Source organism: Chaetura pelagica, unplaced genomic scaffold (assembly GCF_000747805.2).
Source record: "Chaetura pelagica isolate M959 unplaced genomic scaffold, ChaPel_1.0 scaffold141, whole genome shotgun sequence".
Taxonomy (NCBI): Eukaryota; Metazoa; Chordata; class Aves; order Apodiformes; family Apodidae; genus Chaetura; species Chaetura pelagica.
The window spans coordinates 1,414,353-1,428,784 of NW_009952059.1; the positions used below are offsets into that span (position 1 = coordinate 1,414,353).

General features: G+C 41.7%; 1 protein-coding gene across 1 annotated transcript in view; it reads left to right on the plus strand.

Annotated features, from left to right (window-relative positions):
• MAP4K5 (mitogen-activated protein kinase kinase kinase kinase 5) overlaps window positions 1-14,432 on the plus strand; it is a 42,043-nt gene that overhangs the window by 9,601 nt on the left and 18,010 nt on the right. The window contains exons 2-13 of the mRNA XM_010004089.1: window positions 2,176-2,266; window positions 3,378-3,442; window positions 4,590-4,645; window positions 6,116-6,163; window positions 6,251-6,293; window positions 8,206-8,278; window positions 9,157-9,288; window positions 9,780-9,842; window positions 11,161-11,242; window positions 11,856-11,972; window positions 12,309-12,387; window positions 13,446-13,504. Of these exons, the coding sequence (XP_010002391.1) occupies window positions 2,211-2,266; window positions 3,378-3,442; window positions 4,590-4,645; window positions 6,116-6,163; window positions 6,251-6,293; window positions 8,206-8,278; window positions 9,157-9,288; window positions 9,780-9,842; window positions 11,161-11,242; window positions 11,856-11,972; window positions 12,309-12,387; window positions 13,446-13,504 (873 nt within the window). The 5' untranslated portion in view covers window positions 2,176-2,210. The remainder of the gene's footprint in view (window positions 1-2,175; window positions 2,267-3,377; window positions 3,443-4,589; window positions 4,646-6,115; window positions 6,164-6,250; window positions 6,294-8,205; window positions 8,279-9,156; window positions 9,289-9,779; window positions 9,843-11,160; window positions 11,243-11,855; window positions 11,973-12,308; window positions 12,388-13,445; window positions 13,505-14,432) is intronic.

Here is a 14,432-nt window from a genome sequence, read left to right on the forward strand (position 1 = left end):
CTAACCCATGAAGCAAGCACAGCATGAAACCTGTGCTAAATTTGTGGAAATGGTGTTGCCTTTTTTTTTTTTCATTATTAAAAAACATACTACTTATGTTTAAAAAAAGACTCTTGACATTTGAAACTCTCCTATGAATGTTTTCCTGCCCTGGTGAAGAGTTTCTCCATACAATTCAACTTACAGAAGCCCTTCAGGATTTCCTGCAGTCAGTCAGGGACGTGCTCATACCAATGTGTTCCCTTCTACCTTTGTATTTCAAAGTTATTTTCTTCAGTTAAATTCTGGCAATTATTGAGACATAAGGATTAAATTGTGGCTGCCCCATCCCTGGCAGTGTTGAAGGGCAGGTTGGATGGGGCTTGGAGCAACCTGGGCTGGTGGGAGGTGTCCCTGTCCATGCAGAGGGGTTGGGACTACATGATCTTGAAGGTCTCTTTCAACCCAAACCATTCTATGATTTGGAAATTGTTGTGCCAGATTGGCACTTCTTTGGCTATATCTATAAGAATCTACTCTGAACTAGTGTGTGTGGGGAGCCAGGGTTTCCAAAGGGATGGAAAGTGCCCTGTGGTTGTACAGAGGTACTGGCTGCTGTGGGTCCTGTGCGCACTAGTGGCATCTTGGCTCAGGGAAGTCACTTCAAAGCACAGCAAATAACATCATCTGGTTTATAGACATCGTTAAAAATATTAGCTGGGCTGTTTCTTGTTAAATAAACACGTGAAGAATCCAAAGAGAATTTACAGCAGAGACCTCTTGGACTTGTCAAGATCATCTGAATTCAGAGGAGCTGTACAAAGAACATGTGCTCAGCTGCACATTGTGGTGGTGCTAGCAGGAGAAGCCTTTACTAGTGAAACTTTAGAGTAAACACACAAAGCCATATTTTTTTTCCTTGAGAGAACATGGCAGCATGTCTGGAGGAGCATTTTATCTAAAACCTTTATCTAAATTCTAGTCTTTCATGTCTTGCAAGCTGTTACAGTCTTGTTCATGCCAAAGGCAGAATAAAGGTAATACCATAAATGAGAGAGATGTGTGTGATCAGAAAGCAGGCACATGTCTCAGGTGGCCAAGCAGCCTGGGTTTTGCTATGTTGCTCCTCAGAGAGAGGCTGCCAGTCTGTGCTGGTGTTACTTGATGGTGTTGGGGCTGATCTCCAGAGCCAGCTGATCCCTGCCCCTGTAGGAGCCCCAGAGCTGGGCTGGGTGTGAGCCTGAGCTTCAGGGAGGCAGAGCTGCAGTGATTGAGCTCTAGATTCTGGGAGAACATCCCCTGTTTAGAATTTCTCTCAATGGGATTAATATAAGCACACCAGTGGGTTTTTTTAGCTCTCAGATATTTTAGTTTGCTCTGTTACATGTAGAAATATATTTATTATTTTTTAATTTATGACAACTTTTATCCTTGTAAATGAAAATGGCAGAAACATGCCGAGCTATTGGTCTGTTCATAATATATTTTTCAGTAGCTTTTCTTTTTGTAAAGCATATTCAGGATGTGCAGATATGCTTCTGTAGCTGTCCTCATCCAAAAACACACTCGGAACAAGGCAGGCCGAGTTGGGGACTGTCTGCTTCTCTTCTGAGTCAGCGGTGGCTGAGTGGGCATGCAGGCCATATGCTCCATCAGAGGCATTTTGAAATGAAATACTTAGTATTAACAGTGCCTGTGGTACGTGATCTCCTCTGCTTTCCACCAGGGAGCTCTGGAATTAACTTGCAGCAGTTTTTCTTCTGGTGCTGGGACCCTCGTGCTGGGAGCACCGTGTCTGGGTAGCCCTGGATCAGCTCCCCTGGCGACTGTCTGATGGCCTGATGGCTGCTCCTCAGTCTTCTCATGCTCCCATCCCTCCCTGGGATCCTTCTGCTTCTTTTTCAGAGCCCTCTGTGCATGCTGAGCTGCCTCAGCATGGATCCCATTCAGGCCTCCAGGCCAGCCCTTCTCTCTTGGTCTTCCAGAAACACTCGTGCCTTTTGCACCAATGTGAAAAAAGAATGCAGACTGCAAGGGTGGTGTGTGTAGGTAGCCATGGCTCAGGCTGATGTGCTCGACAACCCTCATCCAAGGCTTAGCCCCATGGCATGTTTTTATGAGTTATGTGCACACTTTCAGATCTCCTTGAACGCTCAGTTGTGTGTGACCTAGCTGTGGCTTCTTCCTGTTTTTCAGGAGATGACTTTTCATTGATACAGCAAGAAATATATATGGTTAAAGAATGCAAACACTGCAACATAGTCGCCTATTTTGGAAGCTATCTCAGGTAAACCCCACTTCTTATACCTTTGTTTCTGCTGATTCTTTCATATGATAATGCTCAGTCTGGTTTAGTACTTATATCCTCTCTCAATGTACTTTTCTAGATTGAATTTCCTTTGGTTCCCTGTTGACTTAAAAAAAAATAAAAAGTGACTAGTATTTTGTTTTCTCTGCTGACCAAAAGGCTGGAATATTTTTATCATTAGGAACAGAAAGCAGCTTTTCCCTTAGAGACTGTTGCAACATATCCAGTCATGCTCACTTATGGGGCAGATCTTAATCATTTTATCACTTCTAATAGAGAGCAATCTCATTATTTATCTATAGCAGAATTGCTTTTAGATATTTCATTTAATGGCAGTCTTGTGTGCTGTGGAAGCTTAGTCAGTGAGTTCTAAGAGCAGAAGAGTCAATCTGAGCTGCTGGTAATAACATTTTCATAGTTCTGGAGTAGCAGATGCAACGTACAGAGAGAGGCAGGAACAAGGTGATGCCAGCTGGCTGCATCTTCCAGTGCACACCTTCAATCTTGTACAGAAAGTTGGGGGATATTTTCCATTTCTGTGGAACTCTGCCATTTATCAATTGGCTCTTTGGGAGTATATATCACTACTTTGCTTGGTCATTTTTACAAGGCTTGATCTTTGGGTTTCAAGAAGGGCTGCATTTTTAAGTAATTTATACAGCCTGAGTGGACTTCAACTGGGACAAAATGGCTACATTTCTAAATCTCCAATAACCTTTTTGGAGGCTATGAAGTGTTTTTCAGATACAATTAGGCAATTTCAATTTAAGATTGAGGCTGTGAGTTTAGTGTGTTATCTATTGTAATCTTGCTGATAGCAGAGAAACTTCAGGTGTTTCTTCTAAATGTTCCCTATTGCAGTTAGAAGGTCAGAGTTAATACATCCTGTAGGTCTGTTAATGTGTAAAGACTTGCAAAGTGCCTTTGGCATAAAACTTCCATTTTGATGAGAATTTATAGAGACTATTAACATGTAAAGTAACTGCTAGTCACGTTTCAGAGCATGTATTTTATCAGAGTGATCAAGACCAATTAACTCTGTTCTGTGTACAGATCAATCAGCTTCTGATGCTTGTGTTTCTTTTGATAGCCGTGAGAAGCTGTGGATATGCATGGAATACTGTGGTGGGGGATCCCTCCAAGACATTTACCATGGTACTTTGAAACTTATTCTAACACTTGTACCTTTTGGAAGCTTTCTGCAAAGAAGAAAAATAAATACTAAACAAAGGAACAGGGGATGGTTGGTACGGGCTAGGCACTCCACGTGTTTTTCTTAGGGCATGAACAGTGTTTTTTAGTTACACTCAACAGATTTTGTTGAGAGCAGTTCTCAAATATGGTAACCATCACTTTGGGCTAACATCCTGTCATTCTAGGCAGGAACATCCTTTATTTTTCTCCATGAGACTCAGAGGACTGACCCAAAGAGCCTGAGTGGTTCAGGGGAGAGATGTGCGGGAGCTGCAGTTGCTGCACCCTGGGACCTCTCCCAAGTCTTGGCTTTTCTCAGCCCCTGGCTCTGGATGCCATATGCAGTAGCAGCTTATCTGCTCTCTGAAGGGGTGGGAAAAAGACCTTTAAAAAATTCACAACCAGAAATCACACTTAATTGGATATGGAGACTTATATGTGGTATAAGGAAGCAGTTTTTACTGGGAAATACCTACCTTTGATCTTTAAAGGGTAGAAATTACGTTATTCTTGCTCCTGTGCTGTACTGTACCACTCTTAGGTTATTATTTTCCCCTCTGAGGTTTCATCTCATTGTTGATTCTGCAGAAGGATTGATTTGAGCTGTTGGAAAAACAGTCTGGGGACTTGCTCTGCCTTTAAATGATAACGTGGAGTTTTCAAATACTGGAGTTCTTCCTGCTTTATCTTTCCACCAGTTAGTACAAATAGCTTTCAAACAATTCAAAGTCCCTAGGCCTCTAATATAGAACATTGCCTTTTCTAATATTAGAAAAAAAAATTAACAGAAGTCACTTACATTGCTTTTTACCTTCATTGGAAGACAGGGTATTACATTACTACAGAGTCACTTGTAAAATGATAATTAGATTTCTGTCAAAACATGTTTTCTTCTCACTGTGGGTATTGTCTTCTGGTTTTCTGCTGTTTGTTTTTTTTTTTACAGAAAGCCTTTCTGTAAAACAAGCAAACAAACCCCTCTTTTCAGCTGAATGTAAAACACATTTCATGTAAAATCAGTTTAACTTTTGTGTGGAGATAACTGCTTTCTAGCTGCTTATTTTTCTGTTGTATTTTGTAGACTTACTTTTAAATCTTTTGTTTTCAGTAACAGGGCCTCTGTCAGAGTTACAAATTGCATATGTATGCAGAGAAACTTTACAGGTACTGTACTTCTGCAGGTATATGATCAAGTGTTTGCTCCATGTTCCTGCAGGAAAGCTGGGAGGGGACTTTGGACAAGGGCAGGGAGTGAGAGGACAAGGGGGATGGATTAAAAGTGGAAGAGGGGAGATTGAGATGAGATCTGATGAGGAAATTCTTTTCTGTGAGGGTGGTGAGACCCTGACTCAGGTTGCCCAGAGAAGCTGTGGCTGCCCCATTCCTGAAAGTGTTGAAGGGCAGCTTGGATGGGGCTTGGAGCAACCTGGTCTGGTGGGAGATTCCAGGGGGACTGGAACTAGATGGTCTTTAAGATCCCTTCCAACTCCAGGAAGATAGTGCAAGTATTTGTTTCACATCCTAATCAGAGCAGTGTTCTGTGCTCTAATTTGCAAAGGAGTTTACACAGGAGCAGACCCCTCTGTGGATCCCACTGCAGAACCAAAACACCAAAGCTCAGTCCTGCTCTTGGTTCTTTGCTGATGCTGCTGGTTTCAGGAACTGTGGAAGGCAGGTCTGCACAGGCTGTGGGCCACCCTGTTTGCTGGACTGTTTTCATCGATTTTTCTAGCAGTGATTCAGTGCAGCAGTTGGTTAGGACACATTTGAATCTCATTGAAGAAAGCAGGTAATACTTAGTGAGCAAGGGTGAGCAGCCAAGTAATGGGGGGGAAAGGCAGATACTGGACTGCCTGCTGGAGCTGTGCCTGTGAATTCTGATCATCTGTAGAGGAAAAATAACTGCAACCAAATGATTAAAAATCTCTTTCACTTTGTGACTGCTGGTAAGTAGAAATGCAAGATAAGATCACAGAATCACAGAGTTGCTGGAGCTGGAAGGGACCTCTAGAGATGATCTAGTCCAACTCTCTCACTGAAGTAGGATAACCTAGAGCACTTTACACAGGACTGCATCTAGGCAAGTCATAAGATGATTCAGGCAGTTTGTTTCTGAAAGGAACTCTTCTTTCCTCACTCTTTGTATCTATGAATAATGAGTTGAGGGAATGATGGGGGTGCCTTGGAGCAGCAGCTGAACCGGGCACTGCCTGAAGCAGGGGTGGGGACCCGGGAACTAATTTCCTTGGCAGTTCTGTTCCTTATCTCTTCTCACTGCAGGGACTGGTATGGCTGGAAGGGCAGCTAAACACCTGCTTGTTGAAACCTTCAGGACTTCGAAAATCATAATTAATTTTAGTAAAGGGAAAAGGTGATGTATCCTGAGGTTTGTTTTGAAAAGACACATATATCTGTGTCAAATGTTACACCACGACTGGGTTAAACAAATCTTCACATGTACTGGCTGAAGCTGGAAGAGATAAGGAACAGAATCCAGCTACCTCTTACCTGCAGATCTCAAATCTCTACACTTTCAAATAACATACATTAAGCAATTTACGTTTATTAGCTGTGATTGGCTTTGCAAGGTATTAACAAATGGCAAAATGACACATTGTGTATTTTTCTTTCCAGGGACTTGCCTATTTGCATATCAAGGGCAAAATGCATAGAGATATAAAGGTAACTTGGAACTTTGTGAAATTTATCTTCAGCTGCAGAAGAATATTCCTGATAAAGATTTTTAACTTCCTATTCATTATGTTTTAGGGTGCAAATATTCTGCTAACGGACCACGGAGATGTCAAATTAGGTGAGTTGTCTGCATTTAAAAAGAAGACAGAAAGCAAATGGGAGTGCTTTAATTTGATCAATAAAAAAGCTACAGTACCAGATGGGATACTTTGATTTAGTGAGTTGCCTTCTACTTTTGTAAGTTTTTAGTCGATGGGATACTTTGATTTAGTGAGTTGCCTTCTACTTTTGTAAGTTTTTAGTCGATGGGATACTTTGATTTAGTGAGTTGCCTTCTACTTTTGTAAGTTTTTAGTCGATGGGATACTTTGATTTAGTGAGTTGCCTTCTACTTTTGTAAGTTTTTAGTCGATGGGATACTTTGATTTAGTGAGTTGCCTTCTACTTTTGTAAGTTTTTAGTCATTACTTTGGTCATTTATTTTTTTTGTCATAAGAACAACCAGAATGTGGAGACCATACTTCCCAATTCAGGTTTTGTAAGGCTGTTATTTTGTGTTGAACAGCACATGCACAGCAAAGATTAAGCAAATTACAGAGAGTTTCTTTTTTCAACCACCAAGCCTTGAAGCCTCCCAGGTTTCCCTGGAGCTTGCCAGCTTGGGGTTACCTGGGTATCAATGTGTTTGTCCCTCACCAGAACGGCAGTTCTTCCTTGGTGCCTCCAAGGATCCACTGTGCAAGGCAGCTTCTCCTGGGCCTGGCAACCTGTGGAAAAGTGGGATCTGACCCTGGCTGTGCCTCTAGCCCAATGGCCATTTCTACCCAGGTGGAGAAGAGGAAATTCTCCTTTGCAAGCACTCTGAGGTCTACGGATGAAAACTAGGAAGAGATTTGTATTGCTGGCTTCTGCCAGTGATGTTTTGCTTCTAGTAGGAAAAAGACAAGCTGAATCTCTTGTTACCTGGGTGTGCTGCCTTCAGAATCCCCATCTGCCTGTCTGCTGCCTCACTTCACAGACATACACAGTGGAGTGAGGGTTCTGCAGGAAGCAGGGAACAGAAATCCTGGGAGAAGGAGTGCAGAGCTCATCATCTTAGTGTGTCCGGTGTTGGAATCCGAGCGGTTGTGCATGAGCTGCATTGCTGCTCTCCAGAAAAGCTGTGTGGGTCAGCACTTCTGCTGCCCTGTGGTGGACCAGGAATGCTGTGCTAGGAAAGTATGGTTTTTTAAAGAAGAAAAAGAAAAAATAAAGAGCATAATGGAATTGTAGAATGGTTTGGGTTGGAAGGGACCATGAAGATCCTCCAGTCCCAACTGCATGGGCAGGGACACCTCCCACCAGCCCAGTTTCCTCCAAGCCCCGTCCAGCCTGCCCTTCAACACTGCCAGGCATCCACAACTTCCCTGGGCAACCTTGTAAACTTGTAAAACCTTGAAACTCACATAAGTTTCCACTAAATGCATTAAATGTGGGTTATGCACTGATACCTTCCTTTTGCCTGCTAAGCTAGTTAGATTTGGCTACAATCCCCCTCCATTATTGTACTACAGATGCAATAATAATAAAATGTGACTTAAATGATTTTTGGCTCTCCAAGAGCACCTGATTATCTGCAGCTCGGAGAGCAGGGGATTATTGTCCCCTAGACAGAGTCTTCAGAAATGAGAACAGATGCTCCCCTGCAGCTCCTCCCTAAGTAACACAGAAACAGTCCCATTTCCAAAGCGTGATGCTGTTTTTCCTCTTGAATACTACATTTTTGAGGTTGCTTGGTTGCTGTATTGTGAGATGGAAAAATAGCTGGGAAAGGAATGTGATTATCAATGAACTGTATGTAGGAACTAATCTTTTCAATTTGAATTCATGTCAGCGAAGACATTAACTGATCTCATTAGAAATCTTTCAACTGTTGAAGCTGAATTAATTTTTAATTTGGGTGTGATTGTTCTTTCATAATACGCTTCCTAGAGTAGAACTGGCATCTTTTAAAGTGAGATTTCTGAGTCTCTGATAATTTCATTTTCCAGCTGACTTTGGTGTAGCAGCAAAAATAACAGCCACCATTGCGAAGAGGAAATCATTTATTGGTACCCCTTACTGGTAATGAACTACTTGGGTTGCTCTGATTGCATCCAAAGCTAAGCCTATATTTATGCCAAGAATCCTAAAATAAACACAGCTTTTTATATATATAGAGAGAGAGTAAGAGTAATTCCATAAATTCTCATTATTCCAAGTAAAATGCCCAGAAGGTAGAAATCTGGGAAGCACTGATTGTAGTTGATCTGTTGCTGCAATATAAGGGACCTGATATTTGAAGCAGGGTTGCTGTTTCTCCCAGTGTTATTGGTCCAGAACATTCCTCCCTGTTTGTGGAGACTATTTTCTGGTCATTCAGTTTTCTTAGCAACTTCTTACACTTTTAGTAAATAAACTGAACAGTGTCTCTTAGATTTTCATGAAGAAAGAATTATGAAGAAACACACATCTGAAACTGTCTTTTAATCATCTCTGCTGATTAATTCTGTACCAGACAGTGTTTAATATGCAAATAGATCACTGTAATCCTGAGCTGGATTAAATATGCAAATGTAACTGCTGTTTGTTTCTGCCCTTCCTGTGGTGCAGTTGAGGTGCTTGGGGCAGTATTTTGGTATAGTCTGAGTGTGTAAATACATCCAGCTTTATGCAGAGAGTGGCTTTTAATTGTTCTGCACTCTTTATCCTGTTGGAGAAGGAAGACTGAGGGCAGGAAGAGATTATCTGGTCATTAAAGCATTTCACCAGGAATCATCAGGCTGGTTCTATTCCTAGCACCTCTCTGCTTCTCTCTGCTCCCCTAATGCCGGGTGAGGGGTGGGGGAGTTGGGGCTTTCCTAGGGTTTCTGCTCCAGGATGATGTGATGTGCTTTGATGTGCTTTGAGCCTTTGAGTGCAGGTGCTGGTGCTCTCTTTGATCTGTGCCTTTGTTTTTTAAGGATGGCCCCAGAGGTGGCAGCAGTGGAAAAGAATGGTGGATACAACCAGCTCTGTGACATCTGGGCAGTTGGCATCACGGCGATCGAGCTGGCAGAGCTTCAGCCCCCCATGTTTGATCTTCACCCCATGAGGTCTGCTGGCTGGGCAGCTTGCTGCTTCCCAGAACCCCCTTCAGCCCCATGGGTAGATTTTAACCTCCGTGGCTCAGACCTAGAAGTTCACACCAGGATTCCTTCCCCAAACGTCTGCTCTCTGTTTGAGCTGCGTCTGGTTTTGAGACATCAGTCTGAAGCTACTGACTGAAATTTAGAATCAAAATCACCACTTCAATTTTTAATTTAAAAAAGAAGAACCCACTTTGTAGTGTCAACAACTGTCAATGAGACCAGTAAATCACTGAGGAAGCTGGAGCCTGATGTTTAGCAGATTAAGCATGGTGGTAAAAAGATCTTACTTAAAGAAGAAAATCAGCAGCTTTACTGTGTCTGTCCTCTAACACAGTAGAGGCTGCAATCCAGTTTCCTCCAGTATGATTCTCATGATGAAATATTAATTGGTAGCATTTAGAGTGAAATTAATTATTTTTTACATTATGCTAACATTATTCTTTCTTCACCTTTAGGGCTTTGTTTTTAATGTCAAAAAGTAATTTTCAACCACCTAAGCTAAAGGAAAAAGCAAAATGGTAGGTTCAACCCTCTTCTTTGTTCAGTATCTTGCAGATAGTGTGAAAATAGTACTTGTTATTGTTGAAGAAGGGAGGCAGTGAAAAGTGGTTTGTGCTACTTTTAAGCTTGGTAACTTGATAAATGATTTCGTTTACAGGAAGTTTCACTGAGTCACAAGTAGTTGGTTTTCATAGGTGTCTGAAAGCAAACAAGAAAAGGTTAAGGTGCAGAAGCAGACATTTTCTGACGTGGCAGAATACCAGCAGTAAGGGACAGGACAGTCCTACCTATGTAAATTTTTCCATGTCAGTTGTCCAGAGGGAAGTGAAACCTCCGTTCTCTGTAGATTTCTTCCCTCCTCTTTCTGTGTTCCAGGCAGAAAAATTGTCTTTATCCTTTCCCTTTAATTCCTATTATAAGGCATTTGCCACTGTCAGTGGGACAGTTAATCATTTAATCTTGTAGGGATTTCTTTTCACCTGTGATACCTTCCTAGTGTCTGCAGGATTTTGTAGCACACTTACCAACATTTTATTTATGAGACTCCAAACAATGGTGGTGTGCAGGATTTTTTGCTCCTGATGTGCAGTCATTGTACCTCCAATTGTTGGGGTGGCTAGATGTGTGCTAGAGGAAAGGGAGAAAACACTTGTAAGTACATGTTTCCTGTATTGGAGCTGCTCAGGGTAACCCCAGCCAATGCTCTTAACTTCTCCCTTTCAGCTGCTGAGTTTAGAAGAGGAAATGTGTTTTGTAAGGTGATCTGAAAGCAAGCAGGCTGGGGCTCTCCCCAGAGAGCTGTGCTGACACAATTGCAATTGCCAGAAAAAATGCTTGAAAAATTATAGGTCCAGTCATACCATCCAGTCATAATTCAGAGGTGATATAAAAAGAGGTGATATGACATGATCACCTGAGTTGTTCTGGAAATAGCAATAAAGCTTTTTACAGAGTAAGCTGAGTCTTTGTCTACAACTTTGGATTTTATTTTCCTACCTGTAGCCAAGAACTATGAAATGTGTAGGTTTGCCTAGTTTTGGGGGGTTTACTGGGTACATACTTGTCAATATTTTAAACCTAATTCCTTAACAATTGAAACTGGAAAAAACTGAAATAGCACCGTATGTGTCTGGTTTATTTTCTGGGCCAAAATATTTTCCATGCAAGTTCCATAAATCAAATGAAGTTTTTTTCCTGTTGTGTTAACTTGGAAATGTAATTATTTAACCCTGAGCTGAGATACTTGGACACCATTCTCATATAGCATGTAGCTTAGTAACTGTGTTACAAGTCTCTTCTTGAAAAATTAAACATAGAACTTTATTTTTATTTCAGGTCATCAACATTCCATAGTTTTGTCAAAGTGGCACTTACAAAAAATCCAAAGAAGAGACCAACAGCAGACAGGCTCCTCTCTGTAAGTTGTACTGAACATTTAACCACATCAATAAAAGATCTTTTAAAGTGAGGAACAGATCAATAGGAAACCCAGCTGGAACAATTTTCTGATTTTATAACAACGGGTGGTAAAATCTGGAGGAAAGAGACACTGATCAACTGAAGGAAGCATAAAGATTTTGTTCAGTAGCAAGATTTTGGGTTCATTTTTGGTAGGAGAAATGATGGCCTGATGCTCTGTCTTCAGCCTGGCCTTTCTGCAAGTGGATGTCTCAGCCTCTTAGGTGTAGCTGCATAGATGTGGAGCCTTCCTGTGATCCAAAGGGAAAACAGATGCATTTAGCAGTTGTTCATTATCTTTTCCTGCCTTCCTAGACTTGACCGAACTCCTCAGGTAAAAAATGAATTTAAGGTGTAACTGATTGACTCAGAGTTTAATTATCACTTAACTACTGGCCCAAAGTGCAGCATTTCCATGCTTATGGAAGGGTAAGAAAGTGTAGTGATTAAGGAGTCATTAAAGAAAGACTCAAGCCCCCTCAGAAAGCAGGCAGAATTCAGCAACATTCAGTTTAGTAATGAAAGTTCCTTATCAGATGCATGTTGTAACTTGCTGTTCTCTGTGGTTCCAGCATAGCTTTGTAGGACAGCCTGGTCTTTCCAGATCTTTAGCAGTTGAGCTGTTGGACAAAGTTAATAATCCTGACAACCATACACACTACTTGGGAGTTGATGATGATGATTTTGAGGTGAGAACATCTTTTATTTTCTGTCTTTAGGTAAAATTACTGTGTAAATCCCTCTATTTGGGAATGTGAGATTGCAGCTTGACTGCTCCAGCACTTCTAGAGCTCCAATTTTAGAGTTTCCCTGCAGGAGAAGCCAGGAAAATATTGCCATAGTGCTTGTCACTCTTGTGCTGTGGGTGTGTGGGAGGATCCTGTGCAGGGCTAAGAGAAAGTCCATGCATCTTACCAAGTGGGACTGCAACAGCACTTCTTTCTCCTTGTTGGTTTGGTTGTTGGTTGAGATCCAACAGGAAGCCACCCTGGTTTTCTCAGCTCTTCCATCTGTCACCCTTGCAGCCTCACTCCGTTATCCGCCACACGATTCGTTCTACCAACAGGAACGTGAGGGCAGAGAGAACAGCATCAGAGATAAACTGTGAGTTCCTGGTGGACTTTACCCCTTGGGTGGTGTTGGTCTGGTTGTACTGATGGAGGATGTTGGTGTCATTCTGTCGTTGTGTACTCAGGGAAGTCTCTTCCCCAGTTGGCACATTTGAGAAACAAAACCAGGAGAAACAGCACAGGGATCTGAATCTTCAACATTTTTTTTCCAAAGCCAGAATTAAAACTTGCATGTTTGTCTGCTGTTTCATTCCATCTCATTGCTGCACCAAAATGTTGATGTGGAAATCTTGCATGACCAGCACAGCCTTCCAGCTCCACAGTTTCTCTTGGCCTATGCAGCCTTACTTAAAACAGCAAAACCACTAATAACAGGCAAACATCATAAAATGGGAGTGAGTTGATAATTAGGAGGGCATCTTTTCCACACTGTTACATTAGGCATCATGGTGTGATGAGAAAAAATATAAAAAATGCAGCATTTTTGTGCTTGTCTCTGTACACAGTTTCAAGCTGTTAAATTAAACCCTTTCTTGATCCTGATGGAGCACTTGCCATTGCAATAGTTGTCCTCACCAGGGTGCATGTTAACATAATGCTTTTTCTGTTAATAAAACCTTTTATTTTCTTTCAAAATAATATTAATGCATAATAGTAATTCAACTTGGATCCAAGTTGAAATTTTGGGGGATGGAAACAGCCTTTCTCCAGGTTTGAACAAATGTCTATAATAGTCCACTCCTCTGCACCACGTACACCAGACTTTTAGGAAGCTGTTGAAAAGCCTCTTTGTTCTCTTTCATGTGCATTAAAAGTAGCATGTTGTTAGGTAGTTACATTTTAGTGTACTTTCTTATAATGACTTGGTGTTTACTTTTGGTCTCTTTCTTTCTTGTGGGTTTCACCTTTGCAAATTTAAGCATTTAGACAACAGTGCTGATATTTAAGTGATGGTGGTGTTTTTATGGGCAAATTGAGTGTTGTGTACATAATATTTAGATGTCTTACAAGCTGTATTTTACTGCAGTAAGCATTGAAAGAGCACTAGTATCATGTTGTGGGTAATAAATTTGAAAATGTAATGTTTTGTAGTTGATAAGCTGCAGTTTGAGCCCCCTCTGCGGAAAGAAACAGAAGCTCGGGATGAAATGGTAAGGACAAGTTTGGTTTTATTCCTTCATTTCTTAAAGTCATAGTGTCTTCATTGTGGTTCAGCTCGAAGTAATATGTCTCTGAGGTACAAAGGCATGAGAAGACCACTCTTGGCCCCCAGACAATCACCACATTTGAAGGAGGATGAATTGCCCTCTCTGCTTCGTGCGGAGAGTCATGCTCAGATGTAAAAAAAACAACATGTGCCAGTTATTTTGATAATGTGGAGAGGCCGTTCTGTGTTTGAGTCCCTGCTCTTCCCACTATTTGCTGCTGGTTTCCTGGAAGGCTGCCAGCTTGCAGGCAGGCAGTTTTGCCCCCTGTGAGCTGCTGCTGTTTGTTCCAGCCCTCAGCAGTTTACTGCAGATCAGCTAATTAATGTTCTCTGGGACCAGTTTGTGCCTGTGTACACAAGGGCTCTGGTTTTTAATAAGTGTTGTGAATAGCAGCAGCTGCCTGTTGGAGATAGTAGGGCTCAGCACTCCAGAAAAATCCCATTCCTGGTGTTTACAGCTGTCCAGCAGTTCACCAGGTAGGTACGAGCTCATCTTCTTTTGACTGTGACTGATGAGATCTGTGTGTGTTGTTACCAGTGAGGTCCCCTCGGTACTGTGTCTAGTGACAGGAATGCACCCAGACTCTGCTGGTGGCATCTTATACTAGTTTGGAGGTGGCTGCAGCATGTTCTCTTGCTGGAAGAGTGTCTTGGAAGTGTCCTGAGTGGAAAATCATTGCTGAGTTTGCACCATAAATCTTTGCTTTAGTGTTACTGCCACTTGATACTGGTGTTATACCATTTCCAGGTGCTGCTTTTAAGTCTGAGTCTAAGAAGAAGATGTCTTTTTAATAACTGCTTTTATAATTGGATTGTAAAATATTCTTTCACTTTGGAATCTTAACTGTGCTGCTTGTGAGTCATTTCTGCAG